This window comes from Hypoxylon trugodes, assembly GCF_022578975.1.
Source record: "Hypoxylon trugodes strain CBS 135444 unplaced genomic scaffold F4822scaffold_4, whole genome shotgun sequence".
In the NCBI taxonomy this organism is placed as follows: domain Eukaryota; kingdom Fungi; phylum Ascomycota; class Sordariomycetes; order Xylariales; family Hypoxylaceae; genus Hypoxylon; species Hypoxylon trugodes.
Genome location: NW_026250019.1, coordinates 1 through 22,699, shown reverse-complemented (window position 1 = coordinate 22,699; position 22,699 = coordinate 1). Strand labels below are relative to the sequence as shown.

Sequence of the window (22,699 nt, the reverse complement as noted above, 5' to 3'; positions counted from 1 at the left end):
TGCAGTCAATGCCTCCAATAGAGGCAAAGCGAGGCGTCGGAAACCTCGTATCCTTTTACCAAGTCCACATGATCATCCTGTGGCTTTTCGCCAAGAATGGTGATGGCAAATGTTAACATACCTAGGTATAAAAGAAGTGCCTGCAGGTATGTCGATTGTTTCTTATTCTGTCTCTCACACACTCAACTCAATACATTCGTTTTCAATCAATCATTTAATAAATAATAAACGCACCTTTAATCATCATGATCTCTAATTCGTGGCAACACATCTTGCTTGCCGTTTCGGCATCGCTTGCGACGGGAAGTCCTCTATCGGGTCGTCAAGATAGCCCATACCCTCCGTCTACCTTTTCAAAGGGATTCAAACTCATCGCGAACGTTACGGATAGAGCCCACGATCTCTCGCCGCCAATTCACGGATGGGCTCTGCAGGGAGCGCATATTGGTGCCGGGTTGAATACGGCTGTTTTGAATAACACGACGCCTGGCCAGATCTTCTACCAGAACGGCACCGCGACCGAGATCTATCGCCAGACATCCAACATTCTTACCGACGCTGGAACCCCACTCGCTCCGTATGGGTTGATAATGCGCTATCCGAACGAAACCGAGAATGTTGTTGCGCTCGGCATCGACGGAGGAAGTGGTACGCCGGGAATTACATTGACGGATCCTCCTTACCCGTTGACCGAACTTTCGGCCTATGCGAGTCAGTTTATCGCTTGCAAGCAAAACATTCCGTATTATCCGCCCGACTGGGAGTTTGTGGTTGTCAAGGCATTTCGAAATCAATACCAGGTCTCAGACAACTGTGTGGTAGTCGAGTTTCTCCCGCAATGCGCCAAGCTACCTGACCTGCCCGAGGGAAGCTACTCAACGCACGAATTCGCGAATACGGCCCGATGTTTCGAGGACCCCGCTAATATCGACTGGTCCAAGTACCCGGAAGTGAGGTAGATAGTGTTAAGGGGGTTGGCTGGCTGATTAATTCGAAGGGTCGTGGACTGGACCGCCGCAGCTAAACTGCCCGGGTCGTTTGGATATTGCTAATAGCACCGTAAATACCTAGAGAATAGTTTAATATTGGCTCCTTATAATAGAACCGTATGCTATTTCTTCACAGCAAGCCATAACTTCTTGTATACTGATGCAATACATATCCTTCCAACTGTGTAGTGAAATCTACCGACCACGGATGCGTCGATGTGAGTGCTAGGGGGTTTACTCGAGCATTATGGGTTGTAACTATCCGCCAATCAAAGACCGTGAATTACTCAACTTTGAGGTGTCATCTCCATATGCCATCAAGGTCTGCCGAGGACCCTGCATTAGCTTTACCATCAAGGTTCTCCATGTCAAAGTTTTATGATACTATTACTAATCACAATGACAGGTAGGAAACTTGCCAATAGGCGTTATACGTACCGATAATCGAAAATATCGAGATTCATCAAGTACCTTTAACAATGCGGGTGTACCTTCAAGGCAACTTCTTAGGATATACAAGCCATCGGAGGCCAACAAGGTATCCAAAGATCGTCCTACGGGCATGCTAAGAGATGACGAGCCAGCATGCAGTTTCTTGCCATGAACCAATGGGCGGATAGTTGTTTCCAAGCTTTTACCCTAGCCCTACTTGAGTTGAGTAGGAACTGGCTGATGGTATAAAACGTAACGACCCTATGGGCGGACTCGCACAAGAAAGGCATTTGGACTCTCTGTAGAAACCATTCGAGTAAGTGCCCGTAAACCTGTATTTCGATTCATCATTGAACCAAGTTCCCATAATGGCCCCAGCAATCCTAATCGACACTCCTGATAAGGCCGAACAAAGGCTCCCAGTCACGCTCCTCAGTGGCTTTCTAGGGTCGGGAAAGACAACTCTACTAGAAAACATTCTGACATCCCCTGATCATGGCCTTCGAATTGGTGTCATAGTCAACGACGTTGGTGCGTTGAATATCGATGCGGCCCTGCTTACATCACACGATGTGACTCGTAAAGAGGAACAAGTTGTGGCCATGCAAAATGGTTGCATCTGCTGCACTCTACGAGGGGACTTGCTAGAAGAGGTCGCTAGATTGGCTGGGGAGAAACAGGTCGAATATCTCGTCATCGAAAGTTCAGGGGTTAGTGAACCTATGCAAGTTGCCGAGACATTCTCAGAAGAGTGAGTATTCGTCTAGTTTCCAGGCCCGGCGTTATCATCTTGCTAATTGGTGGGATTAGGTTTGCCGATATGCATATTGCTGCAGGCTACGATCTCGAAGTGGAAGACCAAGGCGATAAAGAGGCGAATAAGAAGCTGGCGAAGATCTTGAAAGCCGGTGGTCTATCTAAAGTTGCTCGCTTGGACACCTGCGTGACCTTGGTAGATGCCGTCAACTTTATGCAGGACTTCGCGACGGCTGATTTCTTGGTTGACCGACAGACGGACGTTCCTCAAGAGGATGACCGTAATATCTCCGACCTACAAGTCGACCAGGTGGAATTCGCCGATGTTGTGGTTGTCAACAAGTGTGACCTTGTCTCCAAGGAGGAGGTCGATAGGATCAAAGGTGTGGTTAGGAAACTCAATCCTAGTGCGAAGGTCGTCTCAACTGTCAAGTCCCGCCTAGATCTAACTGAGATCCTCAACACTCGGTCGTTTTCGTATGAGAAGGCAGCTCTTAGCGCCGGTTGGCTGAAGAGTTTAAATGAGGAGATCAACCCAGAGACAGAGGAGTACGGGATAGGGACATTTGTATACCGAGCCCGTCGTCCTTTCCATCCAGCACGACTTTGGGATATGATCAAATCTGTTTTTGTCGTTATTCAGACCGAGTATCAAGTCGAAGGAGAGGAGATGGACGTTGACGACGACGACGACGACGATGTTGACGGAGAGGGTAATGAGGACTCAGAGATGGAAGATGAACAACCCCAACTTGACCCCAAAGCTCGATTGGCTTCTAAAATGGCAGATGATACATTCGGTCCACTGCTGCGATCGAAGGGATTCCTATGGTTGGCGACTAGACCAAGGATGGCAAGTACAACATTAACCACGTATCTATTCAGCACTAACATGACTTCTTTCCCAGTACGGTGAATGGTCGCAGGCAGGCGTGATGCTGACTATCTCCGGTCAAGACCTCTGGCGATGCGAAATCCCGGAGGATGAATGGCCCGCGGATCTCGAAACAAGAAAGGCGATTACGAGGGACTTCGATGGTAAGTGGGGTGATCGGCGACAAGAGCTGGTCTTCATCGGCCAACAGATGCGAAACGGAGGTGAGGAGCGGCTACGAAAGGCTCTCGATATTTGCCTTCTGGATGATGAAGAATTCCGTGATTGGGAATCGGCCATGGAGTCCGATAACGTCCAAGATAAGTTAGACGAACTCTTTGAAGATGGATTTGAGGACTGGATTGAAACTAGCCACGAAGGTCACGACCATACTAACGGGCATGGCCATGAAGACAACAAACACTGAGTGGCCCGGTGGCCATTTGAAGCTTTTCGCTTCTTAGGGTCTAAATATTGGCACTGAATGGGAAACCCGGTACCAGGCGATACCCACAAAGGTGACTTAACTTACCATTAGAACATACTATTAATAACGATCCGAGTTCCAGACAACTGTGCGGCTTACTTCCATAATACATTGTTGAAGACTACCTGGATACTGAAGATCTTTCAGCGAAATTGCAAATCTTAGTAGAGAAGTCCCTTGAAACCGTCACATATGGATCGAGGTGAAATTCTAGGGACGGTTCGGCGGATAATGTTCAAGGTGAGAAATGATGATTCGTGGAGTTGCGGGCTTCGGGTCGTGCGCAAATTCAACACTCAGCCTGCGCCACAGTAAGGACTATCCATCCCTTACTGCGAGTTTCGCAGAGGTAAGGTGTACCGATGCGGGATGGCAGTCTTTACCTCAAGTCTATATGCTCTGGGAGACCGAAACTGGGAACAATGGCATGCACAGCTTTTCTTTGATCCTAAACACCTAGGAAAGAAGAGCTTGGGGTACGAGGTTTTCCGCTACCATATCTTCAAGCTGGCTAATAGCCCATCCCTGGCCTCGCGAGCTGGCGTTTAGCAGCGCACTAATATCGCCTTGTGAGTTTCCTTGGGAATAAGCTTGCAGATATCGAGCGACAGCTGATTTCAATGTAGCGACGTCCTTCTCTTCTTGGTCTTCTGCTAGCCTACTCGCATTGCGGTAGTACACCTCTGCGTTCTTGGCATTCTGCGAGGCGGTATTGATAGCTGTTTGATGGGATGTGGGCGGGAATGCCATAGAGCATAGATACAAGGATGCGTCACCACGTAAGAGATGTGTTGTGGCTAAGTCCTCTTGAGATACTCCTTGTATCACGGAAGCGGATTTGAGATTGGCTATAGTGGCTGTAAGCACGTTCCATCTCAATGTCGCCTGTATTTGGGCATCTTCATTCTCGACATCAATTAACGCGGAATTGAATGCGATGAGAGAGCGTGCATTGGCAATAAGGCCGTCAACGAACCTCTCAAGTCGAAGCTCCGCCGCAGAAAATGCAGTGTCTCTTTCTCTTTTGTAAGTCTCGACATTGATGTTGCCTGATTTGTACCCGGCTTCTAATATTGCCGACACGAGGTTCGCCTTTGCCAAAGCAATCTCTTGCAACCTATCTGGTTGATCTGTCGAAAATATTTGTGCTTTCTCCAAGAGGCTTGTTGAAAGCCCTTCGACCCAAGGAAGCGTATGCGCAGGGGCGATCTCCGGCGAGGAGCTCACGATGCTGCAAAGAGTGGTAAGGGTACCTAGTTCGGCGAGTATCGTATCGATGAGGGTGTCGCGTGTAACTGGTTCGACGACGTTGAACCATTCGCCATCCTCCTCGGTATCGCCGGATTCTTGCCCGTCTCTTGATGCAGTGGCTCCAGTAACCTGGTTACTTGGCTCCTCCTCTTGATCATTTGCGAGGCGTTCCTGCTCGACGAACTCTTGGTATTTCTGTTCCTGTATGCTGAGACATCTGCTTTGTAACTCGACTGCTTCACGGAGAACTTTGATAGCTTCGATTTCGTTCTGGGTGGTTTCGTCGTCTTCGTCAGAGGCAAGTAGTTCGGCGATTGACGTGAGGACTTGGGAGGTGTTGAAAAGAGCGTCGGCATTATCGGGATCTAACTGTAACGTGTAACGATGGGAGGCTAACGCCAGATCTAGTGCATCTTTCAGCGGTTTTGGCAATTGGTCTATGAGGACTGGATGCGTAGCTATCTCTAGCTGGACTCGGGCTCTGTAGACACTGTCAGCTGCTAACATAGGTCGAATGAGGGCGTCGCACTGCGAAACGAATTGAAACTTCGGTTTATTAATGGATACTTACTTGTTATAAGCCAAGTCAATACTTTGAGGGAATTTACGCAGTCCTTGATCGTATACGTCAATGGCGCGTTGAAAGAATCTCATAGATTTGGTGGCGTCTCCCGCACGCCATTTTCCCGCTGCCTCTTCAAAATCGACACCAGCAGATTGGAAATCATCGGCCGTTTCAAGTCTCTGTTCCTTCTTCGGTTTCGCTTTTACTTGCTTTGCGAAAGACTTTGGTTTCGGCATTTTCGCGTTTACTTAAGAGGAAGGGATTGGGTTGTTGTAATTGTTGTGGTTGTGGTTGTAGTTGTCGCCGTCGCTCAACTTTAAAAATATTATTTTTTTCTCTCATGTACCTTAGTACTCTAAGCCCCACTACCCCGCCATCCCACCTATCCCACCTTCCCAGCATCCTATATATATCAAGCTCGGCGCCGTCTACAGTCCGCTCTACCGCATCGGTAGCTTAAATAAACAACAAATCGATATTAAGGCAAGAGCTATCTACTTGATACCGGGCAATACACTATACACATAGTTAACTTGCTATGATGCCCGACCATGTATATATTATCTACTCATTACGAGAACCCTAGCATATGGTTTGTAGCAATTATCACCAGATACCCTTGACGAATCGAAATGCCAAGGATTCTTTGTATGTATGATCGGACCAACACTTTATCGCGTCCATTCAACAAGAAAGTATCGGAGAAGGGATAACAATCCGATCCATTCAATATGTAAGGGATATCGCCTCGGTCCCTTAGACCTTAGGCTCGTCGCTCATCGCAATTCCATTCCGCGGGGTAGGCCTTGTCAGCATGCCGACTGTTTAACATACTTAAGACCTAGATGCGCCAGTATTCACACAATCAAGTTATCAACCACCATTCCAAAGTTTTCATAAAGTACTCTACGATTCCCTCTATACTTGAACTTCATCCCATCACCACCTAACCAGCATCATGGCTTCGTATCTAATCACAGGAGCGGGTCGAGGTCTTGGAGTAAGTACCTTCCAAATGGCGTTTTCACGAAGCGCCCACATGCTAATAACTTACTACAGCTAGCCTTTATGCGTCAAGCCTTAGCACGGGACCCGGCTGCGACTGTCGTTGGACTAGTTCGTGACAAAGTAAAGGCTGAGATTATCATCGCTGCGGAGCCAGAGCTCAAGAACGTCAAGCTCGTCCAAGGAGACCTCAGCGATTATGCGTCTCTAGTGGTAATATAAACGAAATCCTTTCACGGAATGACTACTGTTACTAAATATACATGTAGAAAGCCGTAGAAGAAGTATCCAACATCACTGGTGGACGCTTAGACTATCTGATTGAAAATGCTGGAGCAATGTATGAGCTGAAGGGGCTGACTACTATGGACAAACTGTAGGTTGAATTTCCACCTAAAAATCCTAATCGCACGTTGCTAACGCGCAGAAATAGTGCCGATCGACCCGAATTCCTCGAGGAACGACTGCTTTATGGTTTCAAGTTAAATGTTATAGGGAATATACATCTGTTTCATTTATGCTTGCCGCTTATTCGGCGTAGCAGCATCAAGAAAGTTCTCGCTATCTCTACGGGCATGGCAAGCCTAGAGTATCTCACAAAGTATGACTCCGGGGTGTCAGGGCTACATTCGATTACTAAAGGCGCGCTCAACGTCGCGATCGCCAAGCTCAGTGCGCAACACCGCCATGAGGGCATCTTGTTTTTGTCTGTGTCACCTGGTGTCGTCGCGACCTTGGACTATAGCTCATGTAAGTCCTATCCAAGGCCCCAATAAGTCATTCAGTTAGCCAACTGATATCGATACAGTCACTGAAGAAGAGCTTCAAGGCATGGCAGGTCTGGTAAAGAGCGTCCTGGCATTCAAGCCAGACTTCAAAGGCCCGCTATCTCCGGGCAAAGCGACAAGCGATGTATTGGCTGTCCTCGAAAAGGCGAGTTTCGAGGCTGGAGATTCTGGATCGTTTCTTCCTCGGTGGGATGCTAACTAATTTGTTGTAAATTGTACTTGATGTTTAATAGACACTACTTGCCCATTGGCCCTTTAGTAACCACTCCTCCAAGTCCTCAAGATATATCGCCAGCCATACAAAAGAGGACGAATTTTCCCAAATCGAGGGGCAGGCATCAAGTGAAGGTATCACGAGAAGCGGGCTGAAGCCATATTCGTCGCTTATCCATGACATAAATGATGTGAGATATCTTAATGATGGGTCAATAATAATCAATAGTTGAATTCTTCCTTGTCCGGTGGCATATTCCCGTATCGCCTTCGCGCATGCCCGATAGGAGTCGGTCAGAAGGTTCACCGTATAATTTTCAGTTTGGCAATGAAGTTCTAGAGGGCCGAGTCCAATTCGAAGATATTCGACGTTACATCTGCCCCTGAAATTGTATGCCTTCAATACCCTGGTAAGCTGACAGACCTTCCCACTTAAACTATTCCTACCAGGGCTTATTTGGGCTTTATTCTTATATATCGATTTGACGCCTCAAGGGTTATTTGTAGCTGAGCTCAGCCATTTAGTCATGTAATCTATATTTACATGACAACTTCAGGGCTGCCCTCTCTCGCCAAACCGTAACAATTTCCGAAGCCGCTTCGAGCGACATGGCGGTAAGTAGGACATTGGAAGAAGTGTATTAAACAAATGACAATCCCGCGAAAAACGAATAATCCTAGCATTTCATTCACTCAGCACCATTTCGGCCCAATACTTCATTGTGAAAGATTACGAACTTACTTGGGGACAGCATGAAGACTTCCATCGCATTTATTGTCACCCTGGCCTCGGCTAGCCATGTGCAAGCTCACGTAGCTGCGTGGGTTAAGGGTATGTTTTGTCTGGTAAGTGTCTCCTTTTCTTTTGTACTAATGCCGACTGTTGAATGCCTAGTAACGTGTAGAATAGAATGGCACTGAACCTGGAGTCGATGACGCGAATACGAACACCGCTGTCCTTCCTCTATACCAACTTCCCAAGAGCGAATGGTGGATGCAGCATGACCGCAGTTGCGACCAGTTCCCACCCGATGAGGGCGACTTTTTGGAGCTCCCCGCGGGCAAATCTTTTACAGTTGAGCTGGCTCATAACCGTGCTCAAACTACTCTTTCATTTAAGGGACAATTCACTTCGGAATGGCCGGACGGTGGACAACACCCAGAAGACTGGCATAGTCCTTCTCCTGATACTTGCCTCGATGCCAACCCTGACCAAGCAGGCGGCGCGATGCATACCCATAATGAGTCAACAGCTGCTGGAACCGCTTTCGCTATCTCATACAATTCCGACATTTCGAAAGTTACAATGGAGAACCTAGCGGTATTCACAGTTTTGCAGCAGTACGTAACTTGAGTCGGGAATGAAATTGCGTCTTACGCAGACATCGAGCTAATGGCGACGTAATTATAACAGTACTCCGTGGAAGCGTTTAGCCACATACGATGTCCCGGCTGATTTGCCTCCTTGTCCTGAGGGTGGCTGTTATTGCGCGTGGCTTTGGGTTCCCGACGGATGTAAGTCGGCCGTTCCTTTCCTCTCACTCAAGTCCCTTGAGCTGACATGCGCTACCCTGTTAATTAGGCGGTCAACCGAATATGTACATGCAGAATTTTAGATGTCGCGTTACTGGCTCTACTTCAACGAAGACTGTCGCTGCCGCTAAATCGGCGGTGTTCTGCGGTGATGGTAAGACGCCATGTATCGAGGGAGCAAAACAGATGATCGCCTGGAACCGTATGTATCCCCTAGTCTTTTCTCTCAAATCTTGCTTTGGTTTCCGCCATTCCTAACGCACTGAATAGAGATTGATGGCAACAACTTCGAAATGCCAGCTGGGATCTCCCCGGGCTACAATGAAAAGATGGGATGGAAAGCTGGTGCCCAGAACGATATCTTCCTGTAAAGATGAGCTTGCCTCATACTTTATATGTCAGAGAACCGGCCAGATTTCTACCAGTCACAACCAAAAGCTAGCTCGCAAAGTCAATCAAGACTAGAGAAATCGAATGAACCCATTTATAGAAAATTTTACCATTGCCCTTGTGCACTTTTTTCGCGATGTATCTGAGGGGAACGTTTGTCATGAAGACATGAATCGCTTACAAGGTCAGCATGGACCTTCAACAAGGGTCTTCTAGCCTCACGACCATCTATCGATTCTAGTGAGCACGGTCTAATTCCTATCACATCTCACATTTGTTCTCTGCTTACTTTTTCTTACCGTGTTGTTTTCTTCATCTCTTCTGTTTACTGTCATTTATCATGAACTGCTCAACAATATGCAGCCCGCGACCGCCATCGTTCCGACGCGCGAACCGGCTTCCGACCCCGAATCTCCAGGTACGGAGATATCAACATTCTTACAACAGTTTTGGGAACCAATGACGCATGGACGTTGTCCCTACGTGCACCCTCAAGTAATATCGTTTCATAGCGAACAAGACCGCGCAAATTGGGAGGAGTATATGCCCGATGCCAACTCTCGAGACTTCTTTCGGAACTTCGCGGGGTCGCACTCAAGATTTGGCAGACAGACCTCGATAGCGTTGCTCAGCATACCCAATGGCAGCCTCGTAGGCGACCAATGGAAGCGAAGGCCATGGCACGTCTTTGCGCTAGCTATTATCAATGACACCGCAACCAAGAGAAAAGGTAAAAGAATTCTAGTATGGGACTGCGACCCCGTTAAACAAGCTTCCGTTCGGCAAAGATGGAGGAACATCTTATGGGGAAAACAGCGCTCGTTCATCCAATATCTACGCGACAAGAGGCATATGAAGAAAGCCGAGATTTGGTACAATATCGACGCGTCGGGCAGTGGGAAGGACAAATGTTTATTACTATCGCAACGGAAAGTATGGGAATGGGCTACCTTGGGGGATATAAGTTATCAAGGAGCGGATGATCCGCGTTTTCAACATTGTGTTAGACTTAAATTTTAATGTGGGATGGGGTTTCCAAAGGCATGCGCTTGATCCTGAGTCCTTTTTACGCGCGCTGTCAGATGACGTCTAATAGCGTGAACCCATAGCATAATTTTACTATAGGGTGACCTTCCTATTTGAGGCGAACTACCAAGTTCTCTTTGTGAGGCCATCGTAAAGACGGCGAAAGCGTATACTTACCTAACGCCACCCCTAGGTGTATATTATGCGACTGAAAGACGATGTAACGTCTTTCCTATATCTGGATTTGTGTGATGATACGTTAACTTTCCAATCTTGTGATGCATATACGCCGGATAGATTTAAAAGTGTTTGTCTTATATGTAAGGGAGGTTTGGTATCGAAACACCGCGGCTTTGCCGTGGGCATGCCTCAGCTTAGACGGTCAAAAGAAATGCCCCCGAATGCGCAAACCTATATTATCATGATAATTAGCTACGAGCTTTTCGCGAAACGATGTCGCTATTGCCCTGCTGTATGGTTAGTGATACTAAACAAGGTACCCAAATAAACGAGAACTGCATCCTTCGCGCAACTTGAGAGGACCCTCGTCAATCCTTATGTCCAGCCCCAATGCGCCTTAGGATTTGTGGTTTAGGAAACTTGGCTTCCTCGCTAGTCCTAGCGCCAAGGCAGCCAGCCCCAAGTCGTGCTCGCGAACCAGCCAGAGATCTAAGGACATAGCGAAGGTACAATGGCATGAAAACGAAGTTGAGGGATACGACCAGCGATGTTACAGTGGTTGCCGCAATGAACTTTACCTAGGTAGGAACATGGGGACGGGTCACTCGCTTACTGCCTCTTAGTTAACCTAGATAGGATTGGGAAGAGACGGCTACATATATAATAGCACCTCCTTTTATTGCTGCTTGGATGCGCATGAAATCCAACATTGTATACTATAGAAAATCTTGATTAGAGTCGCCATCATGAAGAAATGTCTCTTACTGGCGACAGCCACTGCGCTCGCGGCAGCATTGCCTTCTCCTGATTTCGATGTGAGTGAAGCTGTATTCAACTGTCCTTCGAGTCGGATCCTGGCTCTTCAGGCCGAGCAGCCGAATGCTGCAGACGTTGACCATACAATAGACCATCGATCTTCTCAACGTAACAGAGTCCGAGTTTGATTATGGTGACCTTCTATCTCGAGCTCGAGGACCATGGAATGGCCCAGTCATGGACATTTCGTTCCCCGATCCGACGCTCTTCATTGATGGCAATGTTTGGTGGGCTTATTCGACATCAAGCGACAACAATGGGCACGTTCCCCTAGCGGCGTCTAATGATGGCAAAAAATGGACGTGGGCAAAGATGGACGCGATGCCCGACGTGGGCCCCTGGGTTGATCCCCAAAACCGAGGTATCTGGGCCCCGAGTGTCTTCAAGAACGACAACGGCAAGTACGTTATGTACTGTAAGTATCTTCACACATCTTATTGATTCATGACTCGAGGCGACGGAATACTGAGTAGTGGTATTCTAGTCTCCGGCCAACGTACTGGTGCCCGCCGATGCGCCGGTGTTGCTACTGCGGAATATGCCCAAGGTCCTTTCATAGTTACGGATAAGCCCTTGATCTGCGACGATGCTGGCGGTGGAGTCATTGACCCAGTTCAGTTTGACGATGGAAAGAATCGTTGGATTATCTGGAAAGTTGATGGTAACGCACTAGGCGGTAAGACTACTTGCACAGGCAGTTCAACGGGCGACACTTACAACCCGACTCCGATCCGAGTCCAGAGAGTATCGCGGGACGGATTGACCCTTCAAGGTAGTCCCAAGACCATTCTTAACCACAATGGCGCGGCCGACGACGGACTTATCGAAGGACCGGCGATGTGGAAGCGTAAACCAGGCTCATATGTAAGTACCCTGAACAATTTGATTACACCGGGAATACCTCTGACCTCAGGTGATGTAGGTCCTGTTCTTCAGCACACACTGCTATAACAGCGACAAGTACGATATCCAATACGCGTGGGGAACTGCCCCCGACGCCGAGTTCGGTCATCGTAAAACCCTCGCCAAATCCGGACCTAATCAACCTATTTACGGCCCCGGTCATATGGACATCGCATCGGATGGAACCACCATCGCTTTCCACGGTCGCGACAAGCCGGGTAACCCTGCTGATACGAAACGCCGCATGTACATTGGTAAAATCAAATTCCCTGCAGGCGAGTATACCGAAGGGATCAAAGTTATCAATTATCAGGGTTGAGACCTCGCGGGAACTGACTATCCAGGTGTACGTGACTACCAATCACACTTTAAGGTCGTTTGAATCTGTATATATAATAGCGGTCTTAATGCCAGATTGAACTCGTGTACGGGCATGAAGCGCAGAATGTCACTGAGTTACAGGAGTGATATACACACCGAGCACTGGTTTATCCCACAAGACATAGTTCTTTTGTGACGCGAGCCAATTCAGGGCACCATCATCTAACCGCATATCAAAGTTGTAAATGATCTTGGCCAGGATCAGCCTCATCTCCGCGTACGCCAAACTGTCGCAATTAGTTACTGCATAGCTCTAATATGGTCAAACTCTAGGAGACCAGTACTCACTTCTTTCCGATGCAATTCCGAGGTCCAACACTGAATGGTTGCATAGCATCAAACCTATCATTCTTATATCGGGGATCGCCCAGGAATCTCTCCGGCTTGAACTCGTAGGGGTCAGTCCAAAAGCGTGGGTCGTGGTTAATCGCCCACTGCCAAACGCTGACCGTGTACCCGGCTGGGATGAAGTGACCAGCGATTGTCCCACCTCCTTTTGGTGTCACTCTCGGAAATCCGACGGCTACGGGGGGATACATGCGGAGACATTCATCCAAACATGCAAGCATGTACGTAAGATCCCCAACAGAGCTTAACGTAATCTCTTCGTCACTCTTGAAAGACGAACGGACTTCGTGAGCCAGTTTGGCGAGTTTGTCTTCATGCGTCGTAAGAAAGAATACAGTGCCAGATAAGAGCGTCGCAGTGGTTTCGGAGCCCGCAACGATGAGCCTTGAAGCGTTAATTGAGATTTGACGTAAGGACATTTGCTGCGGGAGTTAGTATACGGCAACAACTACAGATCGGGATACGAGAACATATAATCAGGATTATTACTCACCCATTCTTTCTGCTTCTTCAATAAGCCCTCAATAAGATCTGGACGTTCAGCACCAAGCTCCATTCTCTGCATGACCTTTTCTCTTACGAGCTGCCTATGAGTCTGACGAGATTTCCATAACCCACTTTGAGCAACCCAAGTAACTAGCCGTGTACCTCCGACGGCGGTGATAGCTTGCATATAGCTGCTGCTCTTAATTGCCTTGGTAATAACCCTGACCCAGGGATTATACTCGGCTTTCTCGAGGCATTCAAAGCTACTCCCCAGTCCAAGATCACCAATGATATCAAATGTTGTCCAATTTAGCCACTCGCGCATATTGAGTGCTTTGGTTCCTCCTTTAGAATGTTCTTGGAGACGCTTGACCAACAAGTCGACGTATGCGCCAATAATATGTTCTTGCTCTCTCATGCTACGGTCGGAAAACCCATGGGCAAGTTGTCGGCGAAGGAGTGCGTGGTCATTGCGCGAAGACGAGAATATGTTAGCGGGTGTGCTTTTAATCGGCCGATAAAATTTGTTATCCTTTGGGAATTCATCCTGACCTTGTGGCTTGTGGCCGTAGATATCCTTCCAAGCTTGGGGGTCGCAGAATGCTAGCTCGTCGGGTGCAATACGCACTACGGGTCCGTACTTGGCGTGGAGATTTGTGACATGAAATGGTAACTCGCCGCGTAAGAGGTACGCCGTACGGGGAAGTATGGAGATGCGGTGGAGTATTGGACCTGGGTATGACGCTAACGGATGGAAAAGAAGATTGTATACTGATATGGAGACATGGTAACTGATAGACTAACCAAGATCTCTGTTAGATTGGAGCTCCTAGGTCGTATTGATGGGCCGTACTATACCAGGAGAATGACTAGCAAGGCCAGCTTAGGAATGCTGAAGTCGCCTGTGAAGAGAGATGACATCGTTGTCGTAATGCTGGTTAGGTGTAAGTCCCCGTAAAAGAGACTTGATGTACCACAACTAAAACGATAGACGTAAATACAGCCATTGCGATAGGAAAGTTGCGACGTTTTAGAGTAAGACGGTTTAGGACGGGAAGTAAAATCGGACTTTCGAAGCTAGCGGATTGAGATAGTTTCTGAAGGAATAGGAGCGGACTTGGAGTGTTTGTATAAATGCCGTAGCACCGTCGCGCACGAATTAGCAGGGAACGGAGATTAGAAAAGTCTCCGAATATGTGAAGCTTGAAAAGGTGTCACAAACCACACAGGCCTACAGGGGTGTAAGACCCCGGAGGAAACCTTTTTCCTTGCCGAAGTGGGGCAGGAGTGCATAACACGTGACATGGATGAATGTGGATGAGGATATCCAGTCTCATCCAGTGAGTGTGACATGGATGAGTATGGATAAGTGTATCCAGTCTCATCCAGCAAGTGTAATAAGGGATGAATATGGATGAAGGGATCTAACCTCATCTATAAGGAAGGTAGCAATAGGGAACATCTATATAATTACCATGATTCTCCTATGTATCTAGTCATTCTTTTACGTTCTTTAGTTATCAATCTAAGATTATTCTTTCGAGTATGGTGAGAGGACTCCAGGCCTTTCTGACGAATAGAACCAACTTAACCACTTGACCTACTACTGATATTGTTACCTTCAAATCAAGAAACCCTGGATTAGCCAATCCAACAACAACTATACTTCTTCAAGGGATAGGTTCGTCATATTTTGATAATTCTTTGATTAATACCAATACTGGGCCAAGAAGTGGCATAAGCCATTCATAGGATATCCCTTTACCACCATTAATCGAACCTTTTCTTGTTTCATTAACCTTTGAAGATAAAATAGAAAACCTCTACACCTTCCAAGAATTACCTTTTGAGTAATATCACGATTAGATATGGGATAAATTAGTAGACCCTGACCTGGAAAATAAAGAAGAGTCAGATAAAGAGGAATTCCAGAGTGAAGACCTAGGCGATTTATAACGGCCTAGTCCATCACTGCCCAGAACACCCACACCTATTTATAACATTTGGGACTTGCCACTAATAGAGAAGGTATTCCAACTCATTGACAGGATGGTGCCTCCTAAGACACGCTCGTAGATCCCGGAGTCGGAAGCACAGGAGGAAATCAATGTCAGAACGGGAGAGGATAACTAGGAGGAGGAAGAGACCCCTGATTGGCAAGCCAAAGCGGTGGCTGCCTTTAGGGAGGTTAAAAGGCTTAAAAAAGAATTGGCCTTAAAGGAGGCTAGACTTGGGAAAGCCCCTGAAGGATCCCCATTGGGAACCTCTCAATAACCAGCATCCCCCCAACCTTTAGTACCTCCTGGACCTCCAGACAATAACGACAATGACGAAGGAAAAGACAGGAAGGAAAAGGAAGGCAGAGATCCCCAACCAAAAAGGGAAAGAATAATAACCCCTTTCCCGCTCGTTAAGGGATATAAATTAATGGATCTGCTAATCTACAATAGAATTTCAGATATTAAGGATTGGTTCATATATGTAAAACTTTATCTATCCTTTTATAGGGAAAATCTGCCATAGGAGAAATAATAGGTATTTACTATTACTTAATTTTTAAGTAAAACTACCCTTACATAGTTTTAATCCATCTTGGAAAACCATTTTAATATCATCAAAGAGGAATCAAAGAAATCTCAATATATCTTTGAATTATATGAACATTTTGAGAATAAAATATGAATAATGTTTGGCAAGCCATTCAAGAAGGAAGAAGCATAGAAGGCCATCTATCACCTTAGATAAAAAGGATAAACTACATTTTACATGGCAGAATTTAAGCAATTTACAACTATAGGGCAATTACCCAAAGATGTACAATTTGATTATCTCTATAAGGAAGTGGCTACCTAGGTAAAAGATGAACTCTCCAAGGAAGAATAACCTGCCATTATTGACAAGTATATGACCAGGGTAATTCTTCACAATAATAAGTTATATAAAAAATATAATAAGAAGAAGAGAGGCTCTAAAGTAACAAAGAATCAGGGAAAAAAGGAACCAATTAAAACTCAGAACCTAAACGCAGTTAATAATAATAAGAAACCTAAGAAGGATTTAAGCAAGGTCAAATGCTACAATTACCAAGAAATGGAACACTACAAGAATTAATACAAGAAACCCAAGAAACAGTCACAAATCCTAGAAAGAAGATCAGCCAATACAATAATAATAACATTAGGATCCTTAACCTTGGGAGTACTCAATATTATCGAAGAAGAAGAAGAATAGGAGAACCCACCACCGGATTATAACAAAGCCATCTAACAAACAGAAATGGAAAGTTTCGTGGACCAAATGAATCAATTATAGAATCTTGGTACGATAGGCATAAGGGACTCCAAGGAGGAAGAAATGAATATCTCTTTGGAAGAATCTAGTTCTTCTTTGGATGAATAAAGGCTATTATAAGATATAGATTGGAACATGGAAAGAGAAGTGGAAGGAGAAGTGATATTTTTAATATAGATTGATAACCAAAATATCTCTGCTATATTATTACTAAATAAAAGTATTGTTCTAACATACTTTAATGGAATGTAACTACACCAGCAGGTGATATAAGATTAATAAGATTCTAATAATAAGGGAGGATGGAATTAAATCCCTGAACTAGAATTAATATACCATATATAATTAATTAAATAAATAAATTATTATTATTATAATCTTGGTAATCTAATAGACCTAAGATATATGTCTAAAAGTGATGAAATATAGACCCAAAAATGTAGAAGACAGAATCGCGGGAGAGTCCATAAAAATATTGTTAGAAAAATATTTAAAAGATAAGGAATACTGGAATTATTTACCCTGAATATACTTAAAGATTTGGATTATAAAGGAGTAATCAGAAATGGATAGGACTGGGAATTTATATAATAATATTATAGAAACATATATAAGGTTTCCTATACAGTATTTTATAAGAAAAAACAAGGCAAAATTACCTTAATTAAGCCTGTTTGTAGATATCTAAAACAAATGGTTCAATATTTAAATATTGTCCTGGATGGATATTATGAACAGACATTACTACGATACAGGGAAATGATTAACCAGTCTCAAAGAGAAATACAACATTTAGAAAGTAAGATTATAATTTTCCAAGGAAGAACCGAACAATTAATAAACCTATCATGAGGAATGATCGATATGATTAACAAACAATAGGATATAATGGAAAAGCTGTTGAAAATCCTATAGATGATATCAAGCAAGGTCAAGCTAACATGTTCAATAAGAATAGCCAAGGAACCCTACTTAATCGTAAAGATGATATAAAAAAGATACAAATTTAATACCCTGATTGACTCAGGATGTATAATCAATTTAATCCATCCAAGATTGGTCAACACATATGGAATATCATATCAAAAAAAAGAAGATGCCTTACCAAGTCAGCAACATTAACAGAAGCCTCATTACCTACGATGGAAGAAAAGTCAAAAGAGAAACTACAGCTCTTTCTATCTTGATCCAAGGATATCAAGAATTGGTATCTTTTAATCTTATTAACATAAACTACAAATTAATTTTGGGAAAGATATAGCTCAAAGCTAGTAACCCAAGAATCAACTGGGTATAGGATCGACTCTATTAGGACAAGCCAGAAAAAGATTCAACCCCTAAACATCAGAAAGAAGCCAACTCAAGCAAATCGAAATAGCAATTACAGCAAGTGCAAATAGGTAACCTCATGAAGGAACATTCTATACCTCTATATCTTATAATATGACATATAGATACCAAAGAATCAAACAACCAAAAACAAATCAAAATCAAAGAAAAATATATAAAAATGTTTCCCAAGTTATTCCAAGATAATCCAGATATGGATATAGGTATACCAGAACATAGTCAATATAACCACAAAATAATATTGAAGAAAGGAGAACATCTAAAACTATACCAAGTTTACAGATTAAGCCAGAACGAATCCGAAACCTTACACATTATATTCCAAGACAAGGAGGCAAGAGGGTTTATACAAAAATCAAAATCATTAACAGGATACCTAATTTTCTTAATACCCAAAAAGAACAAGGATGGAACATCTAAGCTAAATAAAAAAGGAAAAGTAATATGGAGGGATATTTATGATTACCAATAACTAAATAAGATCACGGTTAAAGATAAGCATCCTCTACCATATATTGAAAGCCTAAAAGAAGAAATAGATAATAATGAATGGTTCATATCATTGGATCTAAAGTTCATTTTTAACCTTATACGAATTGTTGAAGGAGATGAGTGGAAGATAGCTATCAGAATACCGCACAGTTATTTCAAATGCTTAGTAATGCCATTTAGACTTATAAATATGCCAGCCACCTTTCAACAAATGATCCAGGATGTTCTACAACAATTCCTCGGAAAAAGCACTTTCGTATACTTAGACGACATTTTGATCCATTTAAAAACCAGAAAATAACATAAGAAGGATATATATAAAGTATTTAAGGCCCTAAGAGAAGCTAAGCTTTTTATAAACCTAGACAAAAGTGACTTCTTTGTTTAAAAACTTGACTATCTTGGATATATAATCTTTCCAGGAAAAATCAAAATCTAGAAATCCAAAATATCCATAATAAGGGAATGGCCAACCCCAGAAACCATCACAGGAGTACAAGCCTTCCATAGTTTCTACAACTACAACAAAACCCTAATTAAGGATTTCAAGAAAATCATGGAACCAATAATGGCTACAATACATATCAAAAATCCAAAGGATTTTAAGTGGACATAAGAGGCAGAAAAGGCATTCCAAGAAATAAAGAAGATTATAATAAAAGATCCAGTAATAAGGCTGCCCAACCTAAATAAGAAAAAATGACTACATACCAACGCCTCGAATGGAACAATGGGAGCAATATTGGAGCAATTGGAAGATAATGGAAACTGGCACCCAATCACCTATTTTTCCAAAACTTTTAAGGGATCAAAAGTGAGATATAAAACATATAACCAAGAACTTATGGCCATTTACCAAGCACTGAAGGAATGGAGACCATGGGTATCAGGAACTACTGAACCCTTGGAGATCTATTCAGATTATTGTAATCTCAAGTCTCTCATGATTACTAAGGTTCTTAGTAGTAGACAATCACGATGGATAAATGATCTTACATATTTCAACTTCAAAATTCACCATATTAAGGGAAAAGAAAATATTCAGACAGATATTCTCAGTAGACCAGAAGATCTCAATACCAAAGAGGTCAGAGAAAAAAGGGCAATATTCCAGGAAACGTCCGACGGCATCCTAATATTATCGACGGTATATCTGACCAAGCCATAACACAAATAGGAATAAAAGATCAAGAAAAAAGCCCTACAAATTAAAGATACTCTACCGATACAGGATTTTATCATTAAAGATATAATATCATACAATGGGAAAACCTATATACCGCCAACACTACAGGAAGAATTTGTACAAGAAGTACACAAACACCCTCTACATGGACACTTGGGAATCTTTAAGACAATTACACAACTACAAGAAATATATGACTTCCCGGGAATCAAAGGAATAATCAAGAAGGTCATCTCGAACTATAACATCTACAACAAGGTTAAGGAAGCCAGACATAAACCATATGGGCTTCTACAACCCATTAAGATTCCAGACAAACCATGGGATACTATTACATGGGACTTTATCACTAAGCTACCCAAATCACAACATCCAATAACCAAAGAAGAATATGATAACATATGGATTATCACCAATAAACTTATAAAATACGGGTACTTTATGCCATTTAAGGAAACCTATACAGCCAAAGATTTGGCTTTCAAATTTGTCGAAAAAGTCTTTAACAGACACAGGCTACCAAGGAGGATTATTTCAAATAGAGACAAGCTCTTTACCTCAAAATTTTAGGTTGGCCTAATGAAAAGGCTAGGGGTCAAACAGAAGCTTTCTACGACGACTCACCCTCAGACTGATGGCCAAACGGAGCAATTAAATCAGACACTGGAACAGTACCTACAGAATTACGTTAACTATGAACAAGATAACTGGGTGGAACTCTTATCACTTACTATATCCTTATACAATATTTCGGTCAGCGATACCACCGGGATGTCACCACAAGAAGTACTGTATGGATGACAAGCAAATGTAGAACAGAAACCATTAACAAACAAGGTTGTCCCAGAATTGGAAACAGTACCACCTAGAGCAGAGACATTTGCTGTCAGAACCCTGACACTGCAAGCTAAGCTCAAGCAACGCCTCGAATTTCTACAATACAGAATGGCAACATACTACAACAAGAAAAGAATTGAAGGACCAATTCTACATAGGGGAGATAAGGTCTATCTCTTACGAGATAAGCAACACTCTACATTAAAAACACCTCAAATTCAAACCAAGAGACCAAGTGAGAAGTTGGATTTTAAGAAACTGGAACCCTTCTTAATTAAGGAAGCCCTTTCAAGAACAAATTATCAACTACAATTACCAACAAATATGAAATTAAGAACTAATATATTTCATATCGCTATGCTTAAACCAACACCTAAGGATACCAAACTTAAAGGAAATGTCAAACTAGAAGAAGACCCAGAAGAATATGACATCGAAGCCATCCGTGATTCTAGGATTACTAATGGTCAAATCGAGTACTTTATCAAATAGCTTGATTATTCAAAGGAAAATAATACCTGGGAACCACAAGAATACCTTATGAATAAGAAAGTCCAGAAGTTAATTAAGGATTTCCACCGCCAGAACCTAGATTGACCGACAGTGGCAAATCAAAGTTTACATCCTCAAGGGAAAAGTCAGAGAAGGGGTCAACCGCAGAAGCTGCACTAGTTTGCGCCTTAACGTCGTACTGCTGCTCCCCTGCCGGACATTGCTCCTTTTCTAACTGCTCCTGTTCTTCCAACTCTTCTAGGCTTTGGAGACCACGCTAGAACATCTTCAGGCCTTTTTCTTTCAATAGTTCCTTTTACCGCCTAAGCCATTTAACACAAGCTAAGGCTTTGGCTATTTCAGTATGAAGACACTCAAGGGCCTCTTCGGCCTGACACTCTTGAACAGACAGCCGTTCTTCCTCATTCTCGAGCCGGGAAAAAGAACCAATGAAGATGCCCATCCCATCACATTGATAATAATATAAAACACATTCACTACACTTCTTGGATACCCCAATTGCCATTACACACTTGAGATTATGGTCAAAACAATATGAACATAGCATGATGTCCACATTGAGACCAATCCTGCCAATCCATTCTGAAAGCTTTGCACACTCCTGTCCCTGATTAATGCGTTTACGCTTTACGGATGGACTGGTGGACATGGTGGGGACTGAATTGGAAGGGACCTACCAGGAAAAGGGATCTTCAAGGACAAAGGAACTGAGGAAAGGAGAAATAATGTCACAAACCACACAGGCCTACAGGGGTGTAAGACCCCGGAGGAAACCTTTTTCCTTGCCGAAGTAGGACAGGAGTGCATAACACGTGACATGGATGAATGTGGATGAGGGTATCCAGTCTCATCCAGTGAGTGTGACATGGATGAGTATGGATAAATGTATCCAGTCTCATCCAGCGAGTGTAATAGGGGATGAGTATGGATGAGGAGATCCAACCTCATCCATAAGGAAGGCAGCAGTAGGGAACATCTATATAATTACCACGATTCTCCTATGTATCTAATCATTCTTTCACATTCTTTAGTTATTAATCTAAGACTATTCTTTCGAGTATGGTGAGAGGACTCCAGGCCTCTCTGACGAACAGAACCAACTTAACCACTTGACCTACTACTGATATTGTTACCTTCAAATCAAGAAACCCCGGATTAGCCAATCCAGCAACGACTATACCTCTTCGAGGGATAGGTTCGTCACAAAAGGGTTTAACATTTATTTATTATATTTCTTTTTTTTAATTATATATATTTAAATAAAAAAAATAAAAATTAATATAAAATAATATAATAAATTTAAAGATTTATTATTTAAGTTATATCCCTTTTTTAATTAAATTATATATTATAAACCAGTTAATAAGCAACTATTTAAAGACTTAAGAAGTAGAGATGTTATAACCAGTCATAGATAATCATTAAAGATTTGGAAAATCTATTAGATTTATTTATATAAAATAATTAGATTTATTAAATTTGTGACGAACCTCTACCTCAAAGAGGTATAGCCGTTGCTGGATTGGCTAATCCGGGGTGTCTTGATTTGAAGGTAACAGTATCAATAGTAGGTCAAGTGGTTAAGTACGTTCTGTTCGTCAGAGAGG

At 43.4% G+C, this 22,699-nt stretch overlaps 8 protein-coding genes across 8 annotated transcripts; 6 read left to right on the top strand and 2 right to left on the bottom strand.

Annotated features, from left to right (window-relative positions):
- The first annotated feature begins 113 nt into the window (after nt 1–113).
- Nucleotides 114–1,291, top strand: F4822DRAFT_194569 (uncharacterized protein). Its single transcript, XM_051453623.1, has one exon. It carries the CDS (start codon nt 246–248, stop codon nt 957–959), a length of 714 nt encoding a protein of 237 aa, XP_051315027.1. The 5' UTR covers nt 114–245; the 3' UTR covers nt 960–1,291.
- F4822DRAFT_442621 (putative cobalamin synthesis protein) lies at nt 1,170–3,478 on the top strand (the record flags this gene model as incomplete). The annotated part of the gene is made up of 3 exons (XM_051463013.1): nt 1,170–2,172; nt 2,232–3,030; nt 3,086–3,478. Exons 1-3 carry the CDS (start codon nt 1,790–1,792, stop codon nt 3,476–3,478), a joined length of 1,575 nt encoding a protein of 524 aa, XP_051315026.1. The 5' UTR covers nt 1,170–1,789.
- A 194-nt stretch (nt 3,479–3,672) lies between these two features.
- Nucleotides 3,673–5,652, bottom strand: F4822DRAFT_194449 (uncharacterized protein). The gene is made up of 2 exons (XM_051453622.1): nt 5,361–5,652; nt 3,673–5,270 (listed from the first exon to the last, which is right to left on the bottom strand). Exons 1-2 carry the CDS (start codon nt 5,588–5,590, stop codon nt 3,995–3,997), a joined length of 1,506 nt encoding a protein of 501 aa, XP_051315025.1. The 5' UTR covers nt 5,591–5,652; the 3' UTR covers nt 3,673–3,994.
- A 104-nt stretch (nt 5,653–5,756) lies between these two features.
- On the top strand, nt 5,757–7,349 carry F4822DRAFT_442613 (NAD(P)-binding protein; the record flags this gene model as incomplete). The annotated part of the gene is made up of 5 exons (XM_051463012.1): nt 5,757–6,354; nt 6,414–6,572; nt 6,629–6,735; nt 6,793–7,109; nt 7,168–7,349. Exons 1-5 carry the CDS (start codon nt 6,313–6,315, stop codon nt 7,347–7,349), a joined length of 807 nt encoding a protein of 268 aa, XP_051315024.1. The 5' UTR covers nt 5,757–6,312.
- Nucleotides 7,350–7,718: 369 nt separating this feature from the next.
- On the top strand, nt 7,719–9,452 carry F4822DRAFT_194273 (uncharacterized protein). The gene is made up of 7 exons (XM_051453620.1): nt 7,719–7,770; nt 7,856–7,975; nt 8,113–8,206; nt 8,271–8,701; nt 8,775–8,875; nt 8,943–9,095; nt 9,164–9,452. Exons 3-7 carry the CDS (start codon nt 8,114–8,116, stop codon nt 9,262–9,264), a joined length of 879 nt encoding a protein of 292 aa, XP_051315023.1. The 5' UTR covers nt 7,719–7,770; nt 7,856–7,975; nt 8,113; the 3' UTR covers nt 9,265–9,452.
- Nucleotides 9,453–10,407, top strand: F4822DRAFT_194333 (uncharacterized protein). The gene has a single exon (XM_051453621.1). It carries the CDS (start codon nt 9,641–9,643, stop codon nt 10,301–10,303), a length of 663 nt encoding a protein of 220 aa, XP_051315022.1. The 5' UTR covers nt 9,453–9,640; the 3' UTR covers nt 10,304–10,407.
- Nucleotides 10,408–11,235: 828 nt separating this feature from the next.
- On the top strand, nt 11,236–12,527 carry F4822DRAFT_427599 (glycoside hydrolase family 43 protein; the record flags this gene model as incomplete). Its single annotated transcript, XM_051460773.1, has 4 exons — nt 11,236–11,304; nt 11,396–11,720; nt 11,790–12,169; nt 12,228–12,527. The coding sequence occupies 4 exons, from the start codon at nt 11,236–11,238 to the stop codon at nt 12,525–12,527; spliced, it is 1,074 nt and encodes a 357-aa protein (XP_051315021.1).
- On the bottom strand, nt 12,102–14,344 carry F4822DRAFT_442599 (putative cytochrome P450 monooxygenase; the record flags this gene model as incomplete). Its single annotated transcript, XM_051463011.1, has 4 exons — nt 12,102–12,816; nt 12,878–13,359; nt 13,431–14,222; nt 14,282–14,344. The coding sequence occupies 4 exons, from the start codon at nt 14,342–14,344 to the stop codon at nt 12,657–12,659; spliced, it is 1,497 nt and encodes a 498-aa protein (XP_051315020.1). The 3' UTR covers nt 12,102–12,656.
- Nucleotides 14,345–22,699: the final 8,355 nt, after the last annotated feature.

Excerpts from the sequence above, each read along its gene's own strand:
- F4822DRAFT_194273 (XM_051453620.1), top strand. The coding sequence starts at position 8,114 with ATGAAGACTTCCATCGCATTTATTGTCACCCTGGCCTCGGCTAGCCAT. Across the intron at positions 8,876-8,942 it reads GCTTTGGGTTCCCGACGGAT|GCGGTCAACCGAATATGTAC; the intron begins GTAAGTCGGCCG and ends CCTGTTAATTAG. Across the intron at positions 9,096-9,163 it reads ACAGATGATCGCCTGGAACC|AGATTGATGGCAACAACTTC; the intron begins GTATGTATCCCC and ends CGCACTGAATAG.
- F4822DRAFT_194569 (XM_051453623.1), top strand. The coding sequence starts at position 246 with ATGATCTCTAATTCGTGGCAACACATCTTGCTTGCCGTTTCGGCATCG.
- F4822DRAFT_194333 (XM_051453621.1), top strand. The coding sequence starts at position 9,641 with ATGCAGCCCGCGACCGCCATCGTTCCGACGCGCGAACCGGCTTCCGAC.
- F4822DRAFT_194449 (XM_051453622.1), bottom strand. The coding sequence starts at position 5,590 with ATGCCGAAACCAAAGTCTTTCGCAAAGCAAGTAAAAGCGAAACCGAAG. Across the intron at positions 5,271-5,360 it reads ATTGACTTGGCTTATAACAA|AGCCCGAGTCCAGCTAGAGA; the intron begins GTAAGTATCCAT and ends CAGTGTCTACAG.